Here is a 20,942-nt window from a genome sequence, read left to right on the forward strand (position 1 = left end):
GACATTTTTATGATTTTATTTGCTAAGGAAAGGGGGTGATTAGAACGTTTAGGGATTTTTTAAAACTTTTTTTTACTATCTTTTTTTTTACTACCCCCCCTCCCTTGGGTATTTTAACCCTAGGTTGTCTGATCCTACCATACAGTGCCACACTACAGTACAGCAGTATGTTACTCATCAGTGCCACTGAGGTATAACATGAAAACTATTCCCTGATTGGTTGGATCTATGACACATGTGATCGGCCTCCCCCGTGCACACCTTCCTCCCCGCTCACACTCCACACTTCCTATAACAACATCAGCTGACCCCGCCCTGACATGTGACTGATCACATGACCGTGACGTCAGCATTGGTCTGTGCGCTGGCCGGGCTCTGGCCGGGAGTGAGCGGTATGAGGGCGCGGAGCGGCCGGTGAGTGCGGGCACGTGCTCTGTGTGTGTGGCGGGGGGCGCGGGTCATGTGACCCGGTGTGTATATGTATGATGACGCTGTACATGGCACCTGTAGGGTGCGGCTATTCCTGCCCATGCTGGGTGCTACAGGCTGCACTAGTGTGTGGGTGACATCAGTCATGGAGATGGATTTTTGCAGCTGAGTCCTGGTTTAAAGAGCCCCAGACATGCTGCACTTCTATACTGTGCACTCATCACTCTCATCATGCCCCATCCTGGGGGTTGTAGTCCATGACTGCTCTGCAGGTACAGCCTGCAGGCTCCACATCTGCTCTGTACAATGTCACAGCACATGGTCTTGTTTATCAGGGTGTTGGGTTGTGTCACCCTATCCCTGACCCTGTGTACAGGGAGCAGCATGTAGGATCATACGTAGCAGCTGCAGAGGTACCCGGGTCACCAAGGAGCTCTACTTATAGCTAACGTGACTGGTCAGAAACTGGGATCCAGGGTCACTGGGCACAATACCATTTCTAGAGCATTTTCCCTCTGTAATTCCACCTGGAAATTGATAGAGAAGCAAATCTGTTCATAGATTCGATTTGACTGTTGTGTTTTTCAGAAACTAAAACAAATCCGATATTTTATTTATTTTCTTTTAAGATGAGGACTAGCTGATGACATCCATCCCTTCTCTCAGGAAGGGCAAATAAAACAAATTTAGAAAAAAAAAATTAACAAGACTACAAAAAAAAATGTGTTTAAAGGGGTTGTCCACTTTCAGCAACTAATTGGTATTGTTTGTGTAGTGAGAAGTTATTTGATTTTTCCAATATACTTTTTGTGTTAATTCATCAGTTTTCTACATCTCTGCTTGCTGTCCTGCTATAGAAGGCTTCAATGTTTTCTTTCAGAAACCTGTGCATTGTCCTGGAACATCACAGCAGGACAGCAAGCAGAGATCTAGAAAAATGTGAGGAATTGATATAGTATATTGGAAAATTGTCTAACTTTTCATTACACAAAAAAAGTCAATTGATTGCTGAAAGTGGACAACACCTTTCAGAGGACTAGAAGCGGATATATACCAATACCCTGGACAATTAGAACAACATCGGATGCAAACTGAATATATATTTTTTAAATTGGCAAATCTCGGATGAATCGCTCATCTCTAGAATGAGAGTGACAGCTTTTGTTGTCCTACATAGCCTGGTAGTGACAACTCTGACTTGGAGAATAATAATATTTCCAAGAGGAATAACAGAGGAACACTACAACATAGAATAGTGAGACATTATACCTGTTCAATGGGGAATACAGGTACAGGGTTATGTACAGGATAGGTTATTTAACTTTGTACTTAAGTTGAATTTGTATTCAAGTCTAAATGAATATGTATATTTTATAATTTTTTTTATTGATTTTCTAAAGTTTTTGCTGTAATGGGAACCAGAATTATCTATAAAGCTTCCTTACAGACACCTTCCAGCTGATCATTGCAGTCTGGGACTATGGTAAAGCATCCAGAGATCTTCACTAGAGGTCACAGTGGGCAAACTAGGGGTTGTCTGTAAGTCGGGTGTCCATAAGTTGGTATTTACTTTATGAAACACATAAGAGACAACAGATCTTTCTGTATACTTGTCCGTCCTCTTCCCTTCTGATGTAGGGGATACAGTTGTTTCCATGTATAATATAATGGCACCTGTGGTGACTAAGGGGCCCACGTATTGAGGCCACGTTCTCACGTCACATTTGTATTGCCTTTATATACGTTGAGGAACTGAACCCAAACGCATATAAACGCATGCGATTGGGAATGAGAAACACATGTTTGGCAATGTTTACGTGATGCTCTTTCCTGATCACAAGTGCGATCGGGACATATTCTCAAACGCAGCGTGTAAGCGAGTCCTGAATTCACCCAAAGTATTAGGTTTTGAACGTCTCCGTTAAAGGTATCCATTAAATAAACACTGATACTTTGTTATTCATTTACCTTATGTGTTTGAATTAGAATCCATTTATTTATTTTTTTTTTAATGGAAACTGCAAAACCGAAGCCAAAATGCAGATGGGAACTGGTGCTAAGATCTTTGTGATCTTTGATCAGGGCAGGTTGGGTGTTCGTAGCTGTTTTGTTACCCCTGTGTGGTGTTGTGTGTTGTAACCTGGTGACATTAGTAGTCATTACCTGCAATGTGACCTTCATATCAATAGTGCAAGGTACCCTCTGACCTATGGGGAGCCAGCATGGTGACCTCTAGAGGTACATTGTGTATTTTCACTGGTTTATGGACTAGATGAAAGGATCTTTCTTAGTGATTTTATTTTCCTCTCTTTCAGTACTATATGTGGTTATTGTTCCCGGTCAGGTGAGGCGGCACTACCAACGTCCGCACAAAACCCCTGGCGTCGTGTGTGAATGGAGATTTGTACACAGAATCTGATTTATGTTTTTTTTCCTGTGTGTTTTATCCAGGTGCCACTCCATGATTGGATAAATGGGTAAAGATTTTCGGCAGTGCTGACCCGCAGCAGGCAAGATGGCGACACCTTGCGTACCAGTGCCAATAGGAAACCCATCTTCTAGCAACAGAACAACTCGAAGCCAAAGAAGCTCATCCCTTGGAAGCAGCTCCACCAGTTCCACCTCCTCTAAAGAGCCTCCAGAAGATGGCAACCCCCGGAGCCGAAAGAAGCTCAGCGTCCCCGACCAGCTCAGCTGTACCTCCTCCGTGTGCAGCAGCCCCCTCGTAAGGACTAAATTTGACTCCTCTGTGGAGTTCAGCTCTCGCCCGGGGCCGCATGAACATATCCCCAGCTCTGCAGAGCTGGAAGAGAGGCCTTCTACCCCAACCATCCTGGGGTATGAAGTGATGGAGGAACGGGCAAAGTTTACGGTAAGGACAACCTACTGAGTATCTACTACATGTTCTAACCTACTGCTTATACACATATTCATACCGGGAGATTTATCATATGCCGGTATATGATAGCGGCCATGACCGCCCCTTATTACCCCGGATACATCAAGAAGCCTGGGCTTATTTTTCTGGCGGTGGAGCTGCTGGTCCTACCTGGCGTAGCTTTGAGTAAAAACTTTTGTCTGCTCTTTCAAAAGAACGCAGGCACGGAGTGGTAACGCCCTGTGCCCTCCATCAGCGACCGCTCTCCTCTACGCCCCCTCCACACCTACATGGCATGGAGATGGTGTATTCGCTATTTTACATGGAAATATTTACCACCTTTTAAGAGAACCTGTGTTAGGCAGGTACATGGATATCATGGTGTCTCCAGTTCTGCTCCCCCTCAGTGCCTGCTCTGGGGCCTCTCTTATGGGTGGATTAGCATGTGGAACATGTGTCCTGCTACTCAATTCAACAGTATGGGCGTAAGCTGAGCGCCGTGCTTGGAAATTTCCACCATTCCCTTACAATTGAATGGAGCAGTACTACACCTGCTCAAACTGCCTCTCCACCAATTAGTGAGAACAGGACCCCCATTCTCCACATTGCTTAGTCTGTCCCCTATCCGCAGAATAACCTAAAAACTTGGTTCGAGCCCTTTAACACTATCACTACTGACCGCCCCAAAATGCATTGCTATGTGTCTGCGTCCCGTCCTTATTATAATGTAGATTGTTCAGGGTGTTTGTTTTTCGGGGGGGGGGAGCACAATGGATTTCCAGTGATATTAAGTACATTTATCCATTAGCAAATAAAGGCCGTAAAAATCCCTCTGGGTGCTGAAGGGATTCCCCACCCAAACCTCTGATCACTGGATTCAATCGACAAGCTGAGTTCGGTCCAATGATCAGAGGTTCGTGTCAGGTGGTTACTGGCTGCACTTGCCCGTGGGCAGTAGAGTTCTAGCGACTGCACATGACTCGGGTGGTTATTGATGTAACAATGGCGTCTGTGTTTGTAGATGTCTGTTCCTGGTTCTAGAGAGTAACATCTCCCTTGTATCCATCTATTATTTCCACACTACAGATAATACGTATGAGGACGCCAGCCAGGCCCAGGGTCATAGGAAGTACATTCCCCTTTTATTTCACTGCTGGTTAGATACATTGTATCACATAATGTATAATTATTGTTATAAATGAATAGAACAATGTAGAATATAATGAATAGTTGTACTTGTAGATCTTTTTGTCATCTTGGACCTGTGACCAATCGTGTTTCCTGTATGGGGGATATTCTATATGATTCGGGTCATTGGGGAATATTTATTATGGCTTCTCCACCAGTTTTCTGGTAGGGAAACCGCATGAACCCTTGTATTAACCCTTAAATTTATTATCCATGGCCTCCTTGTTTTTAAAATCAACTTTTAAGATTATGCTATAGAGACGTACAGGCTCTGGGGGTGCCCCTCATTTCTGCAGCTTCACGAGTTGTTATTCTGTTGCCCCTTGGAACCACAGTGTAGCAGCCTATGTATCTGTAGCCCAGAGGGGCTCTGGTAACGCAATCTGAGCAAGCATAATTTTAAAAGTTGATTTTTGAATGAAGGAGACCATGGTTAATAAATATAAGATTTCCACAGGCACGGTGCCTGGATCTGGGTGAATGTCCCTGGTTTATCATGATGATTTTGCAGTGCACAGGGAGATGTGGACTCTGATCCATGTAGTTAGAGATCTGGGGGGTGTCCTGAGGTACACAGTACCACATAATACTGTGATACTCGCATAACTGCGTAGCCAGGGATCACCTCACTTTTTGGCCATAGCCCAAGAACTGTCATTCCTTTTATTTGTAAAGTTCCTCTAAACTTCCCTATTGGCGGATGGTGTGAACAGGATGACTATTCTTCTGTCTCTACAAAACGTTGCTTCCAGGTGATTTCCACCATCGTGACTCGGGCTTTGTGTGATCAGATCAGAATTTACAATCCAAACACTTTTTTTCTTCTTTGTTTTCTTCCTTTTTTCTGCCGTGCTTAAACCTGGAACGTTCTAAACGGTTCTGGATAAGTGACAGAAGTGATTTTTCTTTTACCGTGACAGGTATACAAGATTCTGGTGCGGAGGAGTCCGGAGGAGAGCTGGGTGGTGTTTCGGAGGTACACAGATTTTTCAAGGCTTAATGACAAGGTAAGTTCTAGCTATGGACTAAGGGGGTCTATCATACCCTGTGTAAGGGGGTGGGTCTGCCCTTCTACTAGCCAAAATAGTACAAGTGTTGTGCCATTAAGCCTATACAGAGGTCACGCATATAACAAGCCACTTGAATATCCCCTATACTTTTTCTGGTTTCGTTCTACACTTATGTTTTTGGCAACTGTAAAATATTGATCAGTATATGTGAATTTATAGACCCCTACTAAAATAAACCTATAAATCTCTGACAGCTTAAAGAAATGTTTCCCGGTTTCCGCCTCGCACTTCCACCTAAACGCTGGTTTAAGGACAATTATGACTACGATTTCCTGGAAGAAAGACAATTGGGCCTGCAGGCTTTCCTGCAGAATCTGGTGGCCCACAAGGACATTGCAAACTGGTAAGTCGGCCAGTGTTGCCTGTGATCTCTATTAAAGTGCATTATCTGAAGGATGAGGAGGCATCTCCGAAACCGAAGCCATCACTTCCTATAAGAGAATCCTTATGGGACTGTATTCCAGGAACTGCGGGGTGTCAGGTTCTGTATAATGAATGGCGCTCTGCCCCTGATGCATTATGTCATATGCTGATTTCCCTCCTAGAGATACATTTATTTTACTTGCCAGTTTAATATTCATTTATGTACTTATGTTTCTTTAGATGGAATATATTTTGTTCAAATATTATGGGCTGTGTCCATTATTAATGCTGCAAATGTATGGTGAACTGTCCCGTCTAGACGGATGTATCGATTATGTATAGTCTATATAGGAAAGTCTTTCTGAGGACTAGGAGAAAGCCAGGGAATTTATTAAAAGGGGACCAGTCTGGAGGGTCCTGCTGCCTTGTCTGAGATCACCATATGACACAGGGAGAGAAACTGAGCTATACCATATATAGGACTCCTCAGCGAGAGCACCTGATTATTCCACACACAGTGATTGGCACTAAAAGGCCCGAGGACCCTGCCCACAGTCACACAGTGATTGGCAGGGAGAGGCCCGAGGACCCTGCCCACACTCGCACAGTGATTGGCAGGGAGAGGCCCGAGGACCCTGCCCACACTCGCACAGTGATTGGCAGGGAGAGGCCCGAGGACCCTGCCCACACTCGCACAGTGATTGGCAGGGAGAGGCCCGAGGACCCTGCCCACACTCGCACAGTGATTGGCAGGGAGAGGCCCGAGGACCCTGCCCACACTCGCACAGTGATTGGCAGGGAGAGGCCCGAGGACCCTGCCCACACTCGCACAGTGATTGGCAGGGAGAGGCCCGAGGACCCTGCCCACACTCGCACAGTGATTGGCAGGGAGAGGCCCGAGGACCCTGCCCACACTCGCACAGTGATTGGCAGGGAGAGGCCCGAGGACCCTGCCCACACTCGCACAGTGATTGGCAGGGAGAGGCCCGAGGACCCTGCCCACACTCGCACAGTGATTGGCAGGGAGAGGCCCGAGGACCCTGCCCACACTCGCACAGTGATTGGCAGGGAGAGGCCCGAGGACCCTGCCCACACTCGCACAGTGATTGGCAGGGAGAGGCCCGAGGACCCTGCCCACACTCGCACAGTGATTGGCAGGGAGAGGCCCGAGGACCCTGCCCACACTCGCACAGTGATTGGCAGGGAGAGGCCCGAGGACCCTGCCCACACTCGCACAGTGATTGGCAGGGAGAGGCCCGAGGACCCTGCCCACACTCGCACAGTGATTGGCAGGGAGAGGCCCGAGGACCCTGCCCACACTCGCACAGTGATTGGCAGGGAGAGGCCCGAGGACCCTGCCCACACTCGCACAGTGATTGGCAGGGAGAGGCCCGAGGACCCTGCCCACACTCGCACAGTGATTGGCAGGGAGAGGCCCGAGGACCCTGCCCACACTCGCACAGTGATTGGCAGGGAGAGGCCCGAGGACCCTGCCCACACTCGCACAGTGATTGGCAGGGAGAGGCCCGAGGACCCTGCCCACACTCGCACAGTGATTGGCAGGGAGAGGCCCGAGGACCCTGCCCACACTCGCACAGTGATTGGCAGGGAGAGGCCCGAGGACCCTGCCCACACTCGCACAGTGATTGGCAGGGAGAGGCCCGAGGACCCTGCCCACACTCACACAGTGATTGGCAATCTTATAAGTACAGTGTGGGGGGGTAATCGAGACTCGCTAACGATCCCTATGTGTGGACGTGGCAATCGGGACTCTTTCTGTCTCTCATGGAGTCCTGTCAGGATTTTTACTTTAAACCTTATTAATTGCATCTGTATTCCCTCTACATATAAATGCTTGGAATAGAATATCCGGTTATAAAGGAGTTGTCAGACAAGTTCTTATTCAGTTGTTAATGATAATTACTGCTTGTGTAATACACATATGTGTAACCCTATCCACCCACAGACAGATTACTCAGTCTTAACCATTGCTGTGCTGGTTATTGCTCCTTTTTTTAAAATAGAAACACACTTTTTCCATGAGTTTTATGCTATTACAATGAACAAACATGAGAAATGGGGACATAGGGGTGCAAGATTCCTCCTGACTACTTGTTGAGGGGGTGCATTGGATGCCCGTTGCTCTCCTCCTGCACCTAACACATGTCGCTGCTGATGACCCAAGCCAAGTAGGTGAGGATCAGTAACAGGAATCCTTTGGGATTGGAAAAACATGGCTGCTGTCTTCCATAACCAGCGCCACACTTGTACAAAGGTTGTGTTTGGTAATGTACTTCAGCCCTGAAGCTGTCATTTTCAGTCCCGCACCACAGGACTCTTCATGTTTGGAGCATTGCCCCCGTCATCGAGGGTGAAGGAGGTCACTTGGAATTGTCTGGGAGGAGAACAATGTGGTCCTTTTGATATAATGGAGCTTTATATCAGAGATAATTGCTTATTCTGCTCTCCCGGCTGTTGTGACTATGTGGGTTAGCGTCCCCCTCGTGACTGGGCAGGATGCGTGCAGGTCACATTTGGCTGTGTATATTGTATAAAATGCAGATTTCTGTGGGAATGGCTCCCCCTGAACAATGTGTGTACAGTAGGAGAGCCTGGTGTCTCCATCACTCGCAGCCGTTCCCGTGTTCTCTGTAATTTTTTCGTTTACGATTTTTTTTGTATATTTTTAGAGCTGGAATTTTTATTGCTAGTCCAGTAGTTTTTGTAGCACTGGAAACAGGTGGAGGTCAGGGGGGAGTCCAGAACTGAACACAGAACGAGACCTGGATTTACTGCAATGTACCAAATGGAGAATGTACCGGTAGCTGCTGCGGGTACTCAGCTGTCACAGCGACTACAAAGGACTGAGAAATGGGTGTAAATAGTCCTCAGAACGTGGCAGAGAAGGGCGGACTCCAGAGGCTTGGCAGCCATGAGCTTGTACACTTCTTTCCTACATACTATACAACACATCATTTTACCTGTTAAGTGAACTCAATGAGAAATCTCAGAATTGTTGCTTTTTGGTCACTGTGCCTTGGAAAAATGAAGGCAATAAAAAGCATTCAAAAGTCATATGTGTCCAAGAGAAACCACTAGAAGCTACAGCTCACCCCACACAAAACAAGACTCCATAAGGCTTCACCAGAACAAAAATTAAGTCAGAATTGCCAGCGCAGAAATTTTTTTTCCTTAAATGTTTTTATTATACATGAGTAGTATAAAAATACTCAATACATATATTTTTAAAGTGAAAAAAAAATTAGAATCAATAAAAGAAACTTTATAATGTATCTTGCAAGACTTACTAGACTGCATCGAGGTTCTGTTAACTACAAAGTACTGTTACTTATCATTGTCCTATGAATGATCCTGCCGAGTTAGACCAGCGTTGGGTAACAGTTAGGCAGCAGATCCTATTACAGTGTATGGGAGACCTCATAGCAGCTAGTCTCCACCCACCAGGGGGGTACAGTGCTGAGCCGCTAGTCTCCACCCACCGGGGGTGGCCCAGTGCTGAGCCGCTAATCTCCACCCACCGGGGGGGGGGGGGTAGTGCTGAGCCGCTAGTCTCCACCCACCAGGGGGGTACAGTGCTGAGCCGCTAGTCTCCACCCACCGGGGGGCGCCCAGTGCTGAGCCGCTAGTCTCCACCCACCGGGGGGCGCCCAGTGCTGAGCCGCTAGTCTCCACCCACCGGGGGGGGGCTAGTGCTGAGCCGCTAGTCTCCACCCACCGGGGGGGGGGGGCTAGTGCTGAGCCGCTAGTCTCCACCCACCGGGGGGGGGGCTAGTGCTGAGCCGCTAGTCTCCACCCACCGGGGGGGTACAGTGCTGAGCCGCTAGTCTCCACCCACAGGGGGGGTACAGTGCTGAGCCGCTAGTCTCCACCCACAGGGGGGGTACAGTGCTGAGCCGCTAGTCTCCACCCACAGGGGGGGCCCCAGTGCTGAGCCGCTAGTCTCCACCCACAGGGGGGGCCCCAGTGCTGAGCCGCTAGTCTCCACCCACAGGGGGGGCCCCAGTGCTGAGCCGCTAGTCTCCACCCACAGGGGGGGCCCCAGTGCTGAGCCGCTAGTCTCCACCCACAGGGGGGGCCCCAGTGCTGAGCCGCTAGTCTCCACCCACAGGGGGGGCCTCAGTGCTGAGCCGCTAGTCTCCACCCACAGGGGGGGCCCCAGTGCTGAGCCGCTAGTCTCCACCCACAGGGGGGGCCCCAGTGCTGAGCCGCTAGTCTCCACCCACCGGGGGGGGCCCAGTGCTGAGCCGCTAGTCTCCACCCACCGGGGGGGGCCCAGTGCTGAGCCGCTAGTCTCCACCCACCAGGGGGGGCCCCAGTGCTGAGCCGCTAGTCTCCACCCACAGGGGGGGCCCCAGTGCTGAGCCGCTAGTCTCCACCCACAGGGGGGGCCCCAGTGCTGAGCCGCTAGTCTCCACCCACAGGGGGGGCCCCAGTGCTGAGCCGCTAGTCTCCACCCACAGGGGGGGCCCCAGTGCTGAGCCGCTAGTCTCCACCCACAGGGGGGGCCCCAGTGCTGAGCCGCTAGTCTCCACCCACAGGGGGGGCCCCAGTGCTGAGCCGCTAGTCTCCACCCACAGGGGGGGCCCCAGTGCTGAGCCGCTAGTCTCCACCCACAGGGGGGGCCCCAGTGCTGAGCCGCTAGTCTCCACCCACAGGGGGGGCCCCAGTGCTGAGCCGCTAGTCTCCACCCACAGGGGGGGCCCCAGTGCTGAGCCGCTAGTCTCCACCCACAGGGGGGGCCCCAGTGCTGAGCCGCTAGTCTCCACCCACAGGGGGGGCCCCAGTGCTGAGCCGCTAGTCTCCACCCACGGGGGGGGCCCCAGTGCTGAGCCGCTAGTCTCCACCCACGGGGGGGGCCCCAGTGCTGAGCCGCTAGTCTCCACCCACGGGGGGGGCCCCAGTGCTGAGCCGCTAGTCTCCACCCACGGGGGGGGCCCCAGTGCTGAGCCGCTAGTCTCCACCCACCGGGGGGGGCCCAGTGCTGAGCCGCTAGTCTCCACCCACCGGGGGGGGCCCAGTGCTGAGCCGCTAGTCTCCACCCACCGGGGGGGGCCCAGTGCTGAGCCGCTAGTCTCCACCCACCGGGGGGGGCCCAGTGCTGAGCCGCTAGTCTCCACCCACCGGGGGGGGCCCAGTGCTGAGCCGCTAGTCTTTACCTACCAGTGGGATCACTGCTAGAAATATTGTTACCCCTGTTTGTATAAATATTTATACAAAGTTTATGGAAATGTTCTTCAAAATTAAACATGACTTCCTGGAAACTATACTGAATGGTGCCCTCTGTTTGCAGTGCCTCAGTGAGATTATTCCTGTGTCTGGACGATCCACCGGGTCCTTTCGATAGTCTGGAAGAGAGCAGGGTAAGGAAATCCGAGTGCCTTTGTTATTGTTGCTGCTTTGTTACCTTTTAGGATTTTTACTTCTCAGATATTATCAGTAAGTTCCTCCAAGCACATGGCCTTTATCTTCCTCAGCCTGGCCGCAGGCTCCGACCATGTGTTTGTGTTTTCTAGGCTTTTTGTGAGACTTTAGAAGAAACAAATTACAGACTTCAAAGGGATCTTGCCGAGAAACAGAAGGAGCTCGAAGCCTTGAAGAAGCTGGTAAACGAAAAGCAATTGCACATCCGGACGCTCGAGAGCCGGATCCAGTGAGTAAATCTCATTCCTACGGTTTGGCTCTGGACGGTTCCACTGGAACTGGAAATTTTATATGTGTAAGGCCTCATTCAGACAGGCGTGTGCTCACCCAGACGCTCCTCACCCCTTCTCTCTCCATTGAAAGCTGACGGCCACCTTCTTTGGTCGTTCTGTGACGTCTATGGCTCCGTGACCGGCTGCCATAGACTTTTATTGCAGTTGTGTGAATGGGGCTCAAGGTAATATGTCTATGGTGCTGGATGTGCCCATTATCCAAGCCAGTGCCATAGAGATGAGTAGACAAGAGGGCGCATGTGCAACCAGCTGCTCTGTTCATTTAGGGGTACAACGGATCTTGTCTGGGACCCCCAGCACTCAGCGAGTTATCTGCTGTCTACAGGACATAATATGACTGTACAACCCTTTTATTGTCAGCCATAAGGTAAATGGAAGCAAAGACTCAGCAGTCACATATACATGAATGACACTTGACATCTGAGGCCACAGATTAGCTCGGCACAATGCAGTTCCTCTATTCATGTATTGCCAGGAGGAAAAACAAAGTGACAATTGGGTGCTAGCGATCCCCTTGTTAAAACAAGTGTATGGCCCCAATCAATTATAAGTCGGGACAAGTCTCCAATAAGTAACACTTGTTTGTCACATTCTTCATACATTTCTAGGAGGAATAACAAAGGAACTGTACAACATGAAGCTATGAGCAAAGATGCTCCTGAATTTCATAAAAATCGATGGCTCAGGGTATCGTCCTTGTTTAAATGATAATCTGATTTATTTAACTAGATTTACCCCACTTAATGCTGTCACTACATTAAAAAAAATAGTTTTTACTCTTTGCCCAGTATTGTAATTCTTTATTGGTTTATATGGAAAGCTGTACAAAATAATGATAGAGTATTCATCCCCCCAGCGAGCTGAGCACAGAGCATGGGAAGGCGCGCCGACCCTCCAGGGAGGAGAGTGAGTGCAGCGGAGAGGTGGAGTCATCGGCCATAGAGGCGGATCAGGCGGCTTCTGCGGAGAACGGGTGAGATGTGATGATGAGTACAAGGGATTGTTATCGGCAGAGATATTATGCATCCAAGGAAGTTGTTGGGAATCATTCATATTCTATAGCCAAAAAATTCTTCAAGGATATGTAAACTTCTGAGCATTGTATATGCACACGATTTTGTGCTCATCCGCACTGGATCCCGGGCGAGCACGTGGCCGGGTGCAGAAGAGGGGAGGGAGCTCTCCTCGCCCAGCCCAGTCATATCTTTTGCTGCCGGTCATTGTGCAATGAGACAAAGTGCCTCAGACTTCTAGCCAGATCACAGCCATATAATGGCCCTGTGGATGTAGCCTTAAAGGGGATGTCTGGGCTAAAAATATTGTCCTGAGGAACTGTCCGAATAAGATGTTTATGTGATATTGATGGAGCCCAGCGCCCCCACAGATTAGCTGCTCTCCATATCTGGAAGCAGACTGCACCATTTACAGTGTAGTGGTTAAAGGGAGATACTGCAGCTTCACCCCCAATCAAATATTTATGAACTGATTAACCTGCAGTAACCTGGTTTGACCTTTACACCGAGCACAGAGCTGTCTGCTACCTGGTCCATTCCCTGTTTATCAGCTACTGAATATAACTCCTCTATTAGGTTGGCTCCGTACCAGGTAAACATCATGTGCCCGGAGTATTGGAGTGATTGCATAAGGATTTTGCATGGTGCATGTTAACACAGGACCAGACAAATAAACATATACCAACAGCCAATGTTCTGTTTCACTGTAGAAGAAAAAAAAAAATTCACAGAAAGTGGATGAGATTTATTATATTGGGGAATGTAATTTATTTATGTAGGAGTTAGGGATTGTGCCACGTTAGCCCCTAGTATAGGGGAGAGCAAGCTTATTGTTGGTGGTACAAGCCGTCACACCTACACCAATCACAAGGGATCCACATAATAGGTTCTCACTAATCAGGACCAGCATGTGCCTTCTTGCTGCATTCAGTAGTCTGTGAATGTTGGAAATTTCCAAGTAAAGCCTGGGCTAACTCCAGCACTCTCATTCACACTCTATGTGAGTGCTAGGGATACTTGAGCGCTGTGCTCGGCAATTTCTGATGTTGAATGTAATGGCTGGATGCAGGTTCTCACTAAGAGCATTAGGATGTGCAGACATCATGCCACTCCATTAAGTCGTTTTGCAGTGTTGGAAATTGCCAAGAACAGCGCTGGGGTATCTCCAGCACTCTAATTCACTGTCTGTGTGAGTACTAGAGATGCCTGGGTGATGAGCTCTGCAATTTCCGATATTGGATAAAGTGGCAGGAAAGAACAGGGATCCTGCAGGTCGAGCATGGAGATAACGTCCAAAATTGGGACATCCCCTTTATCTTCATGCTCGACCTGCAGGATCCTTGTTCTCATGATCGCTGGGGATACCATCTATCGGACCATCAATGATTAGGAGGTTGTCCTCCAAGTTGGGTCAAGTCCTTTAACCCATAATACAGCTGTACATTTATATATGGTATTTACATTGTAAAGTTCTGTATTATGTTATGATTGTGGTGCGTTTCTATTGCATGTTTCCTGTACTAGTGTTTGTGTGTGTATAACCCCTGACCTCTCCTGGTTTCCAGTTCCCTTAAAGAGAGCCATGAGAACTGCTGGAATGAGTCCCTGCCGGAGATTGAAGTAGCAGAGGTGGCAGATCCCGATGAAGAAGTCTAATGTGCCTGTCGTGTAGGGTGCGTCCTGTGGATCCTCCTGTACCTGGTCCTATAAGAGGACCACACTTGTAGTTTACACAGACAGAGAAGGTCGGGTGGTCCTTGCTGCTAACCCACTGGCCCGAAGGAGACGGCCCACCGGTCTAAGGCTGTAATGGGCTTGTGCCTACACTAATGATATGTCCGGAATGGCTTGGCTGTACCTGATGGTGGCGCTACTTCAAGCACTTTTTGTAGGATCGATAACAGTTCTCATCGGTGCCACCCGGGGATGTGCTGCTTTGCCAAGACCATATTTCTGTATTTTCATGCACAAAGAATCAATTGTTCAGTGCCGAGGACGTTCCCAGCCCAGTTATTTTTATCAACCTCAGCTCGGGGAAAGAAAATCATTCGAGTGACTGAGCAAAAATACAGGTTGTATTATTAGGCAATGATTCACGGAAGTTACACCCGACCTCTGGCAACACCCGTAAGAGCGGCTGGATGTTGTCTGTCCGCACAATCGCAACCCGCGTATCTCCGAGTGACACCGAATTTTATCGAAAGACTGTATGAATTTCCGATATTTTAGCAAAAGCAATCGAAGACTAGATGTACCAAATGTAAGAGTCATGTAATTTATAAAGTGAGAGAAAGTGACTGGTCATGTATATTTTACACCATGGGGGGGGGGGGGACTTGTAATTTAGGTTTTTTTGCACTCTCAGAAGATGGGAAATATATATATGTGTATAATCTCATGTAACACCGGGGTCGGCCTTTTAGATTGCAGATATAAAGAATTGCCTTCACTACGTCGATGGATCTGCACCATAGTTAGCTGGTCTTTTATGGTGCCATTGCAGCTTCTGGTGCGTGTTCATACCTTATATATCAGTTTTCTTTCTATCATGTTCTTTTAGGTATTAAAGGGAAACGATCACCAGGAACCAGTATCTTATGCTATGCTGTTTTTTTTAATGCATTTGTCAGCATTCTGAATAATTTCAGTAGGTTATAAAAGTTTAATTTACATTACCCGGCTCCCTGCCAGCACCATGCGGTGAGTCCTGGGGGAGCGGCAGCTGCAGCCTGTTTGTGCCTGTGTCTCATGTATTCTTCCTTTCATCCACATCATCCCCCTCCCTCCCCTGCTCAATACACATGGCAGGTATAGGGAAAGGAGCTGAATTAATGTGTGTGTGTGTGAGAGAGAGAAGACGGATACACAGGCTGCAGCTGCACTCCCCCTTTCCCAGACACTCACTACATGCTGCTGGCAGGGAGACAGGTAATGTTAAATAAACTTGTATAAAGTACTGAAATGTTTGTGCTGACAAAGGCATTTTTAAAATCGACATATCTGGAACCTGTCACCAGCTGATAATGTCATTCCTGGTGACAAGTTCACTTTAAAGGAATATTTGCATTGCCAGAACAAGGGTCTCCATATATTAGAAAAGGGAATGTTTCTTTAACAGGTTTTTTGGGGGGGAACTCTGGAAAACCACCTGGTTGCCCAGGGCAAGGATCAAAAGAATAAAATGAAATATATATCTGCCCTGGCTTTCGGTTTGTAACTCCTGTCGGTTGGCTAATGCTCCCGTCTGGGTGGGAAGTGTCGGAGGTTATGGCGCCACTGCCAATCACTGACCTCAGCAGACCACAAGTGGCATCTGATTGGCTGCACAGAAATTCCCTGGCCAACCAATGGGAGCAGCCATGCTGAAACCAGGAGCAAGGCAAGTGTAATTTTATTTTTTACTCCTTGCTCCAGGAGGAGGGCGGGTTAAATCGATTATCCAGAAAACCCTTTTAACTACCATGATAGGCGGAGGGGACACTGTAGACGCCTTTTTATCTGCTACACTTTACTTGGGAGAATTGCTCAAATCTCCACCAAACAGAGGATTATGGCCTATCCTTTTAGGCGCTTTCCAAGATTATAATAGTTACGGCTTATCTCTGGATTCGGCATTAGTATTGGGGTGGTGGGGTTCCTACTGTTGGCATAGTCAGCATAAAATGTAGGGCTCAGCCGCATCGGACCACTGAGCGCCAAGAGATTGACCCCCACTTGTCTAATAATGATAGGTTGTCTGTTTATTGTTCCAGTCTTCTGTTACCCATCTGCTGGAAGGAAAACTGATTAAATAAAACTTACCCACTCTGCTGCGGACTCTTTGTTTACAATGATTGCTAGGTCTGAAGTATCTGTGATCACGTGCAGCTGCTAATGGCTGCAGCGGTCACATGACCATTCAACGTTGTAATCAATGAGTCTAGTGAGAAAGTGCCAACAATAAGATTACTAGAACTGTCTTATTCATCCTCTGCCATTAATGTATAGAGGATATTTTCTTCTGAGGCCTCTTTTAAGAAATTTTGTGCCTATTATGTTTTTGTTTTTTTGTTTTTTCTTCAAAAAGACCCAAATTGTATGGGAGACACCTTGCCCTCAACCGTCATCTATACCTGTTTGTAACAAAAGCCTAAAAATCCCCCTCCCCTCTTCTACTCTACCATTAAAATCTAAGTGTTCTTACATTACATGATCATGACTGCTTCTCTGCCGTGTTATTATCCTTTCATCCCTGGTTTTTATCCATTTCTCATTCATTAAAATCTTTGTATAACGGAGGAAATGATGGTTTTACTTTAGCATCTGAATGTGTGGATTGTTATGTACACTGTCGTCTTCATCCATAGCTACTTAAAGGGCATCTACCACCAGCATGAAGGACTGTATGCAAATAAGCCTGAGGGGCTCCAGGCTCCATAGGTGTTTTTGGAGCCCCTCATGCTCATGTGTATATAGCCTTTCATTCTGGTGGTACATGTCCTTCAAGGGGAAATCCGGCTCTATAATGCTGATTACCTATTGGTAGGATTGGCTATTAATATTCCATTGTATCCCCTCCTTGATCAGGGTGAATAAAGGGGAAGCAACACTCTGAAACAGGCACAGCACCATATGTTGTGTTATGGCTGTAAGTGGTACTGCACCTCTCTCCCATTCATGAGATCAATCTGCAGTACCCTATGCTACCACTGCAAAGTAGGTGGCATACAGCTAGACAGACAGATGTAAAATATACACACAAACAACCTTTTTAATTGAGTTTAAAAGGGGATGTCCAATACCATGACAAAACCAAAGGAATAAAGTAAGAAAAAGAAATGCTCTTCTGTTGATTGTGAAAACATGACAATCGCTGGCAAAGCTGTGACCTCCCGGGTGCAGAAATGTCTTTGTTGGAGCAAGAAGAAATGAAATGACACTTGATTGAGGTTAGGGTCCAATAGGGTGAACTCCAGATTAATCTGAAATGTACTCTTTGTGCACCCCCTCCCACTCCCAGAGACCCAATGACACTCAGCTCTGCTGCCTCACCTATAAAACACCGTCATCTCTACTATGCCCCCCTACCCTCAGATTCGGAGCTTATCTTGTCTGTAGAGCTGCTGCCGGACAGGAATCGCCTGGGTCCGTAGAGCTGCTGCCGGACAGGAATCGCTTGGGTCCGTAGAGCTGCTGCCGGACAGGAATCGCCTGGGTCCGTAGAGCTGCTGCCGGACAGGAATCGCCTGGGTCCGTAGAGCTGCTGCCGGACAGGAATCGCCTGGGTCCGTAGAGCTGCTGCCGGACAGGAATCGCCTGGGTCCGTAGAGCTGCTGCCGGACAGGAATCGCCTGGGTCCGTAGAGCTGCTGCCGGACAGGAATCGCCTGGGTCTTCTGCTCCATTCAGCATAATTGAAGCACCCGGGTGGTTAGCCCTACAGCCTTGCATTGCTGGGGTCCTGGGTTCAAGTCCCATCCAGGTCAACATCTGCAAAGAGTTTGTATGTTCTCTTTGTGTTTGTGTGAGTTTCCTATGGGTCCTCCGGTTTCGTTCCAATACTCCTAAACATACTGGTAGGTTGATTAGATTGTGAGCGCCATGGGGACAGGGACTGATTTGGCAATCTCTGTGTGCACTATATAAATAAAGGAATTATTATTTCTGGCACTATAAATGCGCTAAGCCTTTTATTTCAGTTTGTTTTTTTGCAACAATGGGTGAGGCAATAATAATAGACCGCATGGGCCTCAAAGTAGTCAGGAATAGGACCTGCTCTATCTTTTTTTGGGTTCAGGCAGGGGACAGGGCTGTACAATCCAAGACTCACCTGCACGAGTCCTTAGAAGTTAATAATGATGAGCCTATGGCTGAAACAAGGACTAATACAGGTCCAAAATTTACACTCCAGTAAACGAGCCCTTGTAACAATCACATTGTTATCCCCAATCATGTAGATAAAGGATGACAAAACTTATTTTGACATTTCTATATCACTAAGCAGTTTGACTTTGAGGGCCATATTAATCTTATCTAAAATCTTAGCAAAATATTTAAAGGGGTTGTCCTCAAAGTTAAAGCTGTTCAAATGTAGCCCAGCGGTTGAATAAGTGAAATAAACTTCCATGACCTCTTCCACTGGGTGCAGCTCCGGTTCTGGTATTGTCATGTGAGCACCTGCACCAAGGCACGTTAACTCTACAATCCGTGCTCTCCTATTGGTCACTGGTCGGCTCGATGCATCTGCACTACATATCACATAGTCCATAAGCAGAAACAACACAATGAGATAGGAATAGATTCTGCTATAGAAGTGACACATCCCGTACGGTCTGATCAGCCCATGTTGTGCACATTCATTACATTCCAGTACATTCGTGTCTGTCTGTGATCTATTATTTCTGTAATGTGTCTGGGTCTCTACTTCCTCCTGATACACCAATTTATCCTCCTCCTTAGGATGAGTTCACACTGGTGTTTTTCTTCACATCAGTGATTTTTCACTGAACCCATTTTGCCCTATGGACACACACAGATTGGTTTTCTCTTCCTGGACTCAGTGATTTGTCACTGATGCCTTTCTGACCCATTCCTTTCAATGGGCTTTTTCCCCACTTCAGGTCTTTTCACTTATTAGTCATCAGTTGAAAACCTGTTAATTTTGTGTTCACTGACAACATTAGATCAGTGGAAAAAAACTGAAGTATGAAAAAGCCCATTGAAAGGAATGGGTCATTAAGAGAAAGCTATGTGTCGCCATAAGCCAAATTGGGTTCAGTGAAAAAATCGCTGATGTGGGAACAAAAAAACACCAATATGAAACCAGCCTTACTTTGTGCCTCGTGTCACGGAGTAAGAGCAGGGGCGTAACTTGAAGCTGATGGGCCTCAGTGCAAAGTCTGGGCCAGGCCCCCTGACTATAATATATGGTTTATAGTTTCTTCTCAAATGGGAAATTGACACCTTATGGGCCCCCTAAACCTCTTGTGTCCGGTTGCGACCGCACCCTCTGCAGCCCCTCAAGTTACGTCCCTGAGTAGGAGTTCTCCTTATGGAGACTTTGCCAACTAAGTCTGCCTTGCAGGCGTGTGGAGACTTATAGCCATTGATGCTCTAGTTGCTCATGGAAACCAATCAGAGCTCAGCTTTCATTTTATAAATATCTGTGGGAAAGTGAAAGCTGAGCTCCGGGTGGAGGCAACTAGAACAGTTCTGCTCTAAGAGACTTATGATAAATCTCCCCAATCTCCTTATCTATTATGTAAGAAGCAGTGGTGTAACTAGAAGCTTATGGGCCCCAGTGCAGTCTGTGCCAGGCCCCCCAACTATAATGTATGGTCTATAGTAATATTCTTCTCATATGGGAAAGTGACAATATAAGGGTCCCCTAAACCTCTTGGGCCCTGTGGAACTGCAACCTCTGCACCCCCTCAAGTTACGCCCCGGGTAAGAAGACATTAACAGGGTGGAGGTCAGCTGTGTCTGACTATACCAAAGTATGTTGTAGCCTCACACTAGGATCCTGAGATCTCTTTTTCACTGCTTATTAGTTCCACACAAACGTCTCCTCTGCCAGAGAGATTCATGTTTCGGATAATCTGTGAAAACGCAATCCGATCTGGGTAACGTATAATTTCTATGGGCAGGCGGATGCGGCTTCATCTGGATCAGTCAGGTTTATGATACAATCCGGAATATTTTGTACTGTCTGTACTGTGTTATTGAGACACTAATATTAAACTGATGGTTTATTACTTGTCACATGTTTTATATCTTATTATTCGGCTATTGAGCTACAACCGTGTTACACATATCAGACACCGGGTGTCTTATGGGGAAGACGTTACCACCTCGTGTGTTCTACATACGGTTTTGTATGTGTCTGATCTAGAACATGGCACCAAATCTCTGCATAGAATCATGTGCGTTGTCCTTATAAATGTGGCGCCATATGGTGCTTCTGTAAAAATATCCTAATACAATTAATCACAATTATTTCATAATTGAGGCATAGAAATGAGCAGATCAATGTATTGGTTTGTAGATTCGGTACAAATGTTATTTTTCCTGCACCAAATCAAATCTGAAACTTTACCGATTTGCTGCTTTACTAAAAGTCTACCATAAAAAATCCATCATGATAAACCAGGGACACCTACTCATAGATCCAGGCACCGTGACTGTGGTAATCTTCTTATATTTGTTATCTATGGCCTCCTTCCTTCTAAAATCAACTTATATAATCATGCTAAAGAGCCAGAAGGGCTCCGGGGGTGTTACCATAGCCC

General features: G+C 47.5%; 1 protein-coding gene across 2 annotated transcripts; it reads left to right on the plus strand.

Moving 5' to 3' along the window:
• The first annotated feature begins 259 nt into the window (after nt 1-259).
• SNX16 (sorting nexin 16) lies at nt 260-16,958 on the plus strand. Of its 2 annotated transcripts, none has more exons than XM_072151630.1 (8): nt 260-414; nt 2,881-3,301; nt 5,416-5,502; nt 5,760-5,908; nt 11,240-11,309; nt 11,463-11,599; nt 12,520-12,636; nt 14,242-16,958. In XM_072151630.1, exons 2-8 carry the CDS (start codon nt 2,945-2,947, stop codon nt 14,330-14,332), a joined length of 1,008 nt encoding a protein of 335 aa, XP_072007731.1. In that variant the 5' UTR covers nt 260-414; nt 2,881-2,944; the 3' UTR covers nt 14,333-16,958. The 2 variants fall into 2 exon arrangements, with proteins under 2 accessions (XP_072007731.1, XP_072007732.1); XM_072151631.1 differs by lacking the exon at nt 260-414 and adding an exon at nt 539-701.
• Nucleotides 16,959-20,942: the final 3,984 nt, after the last annotated feature.

The sequence above is a fragment of the Engystomops pustulosus genome, chromosome 5 (assembly GCF_040894005.1).
Source record: "Engystomops pustulosus chromosome 5, aEngPut4.maternal, whole genome shotgun sequence".
Lineage (NCBI taxonomy): Eukaryota > Metazoa > Chordata > Amphibia > Anura > Leptodactylidae > Engystomops > Engystomops pustulosus.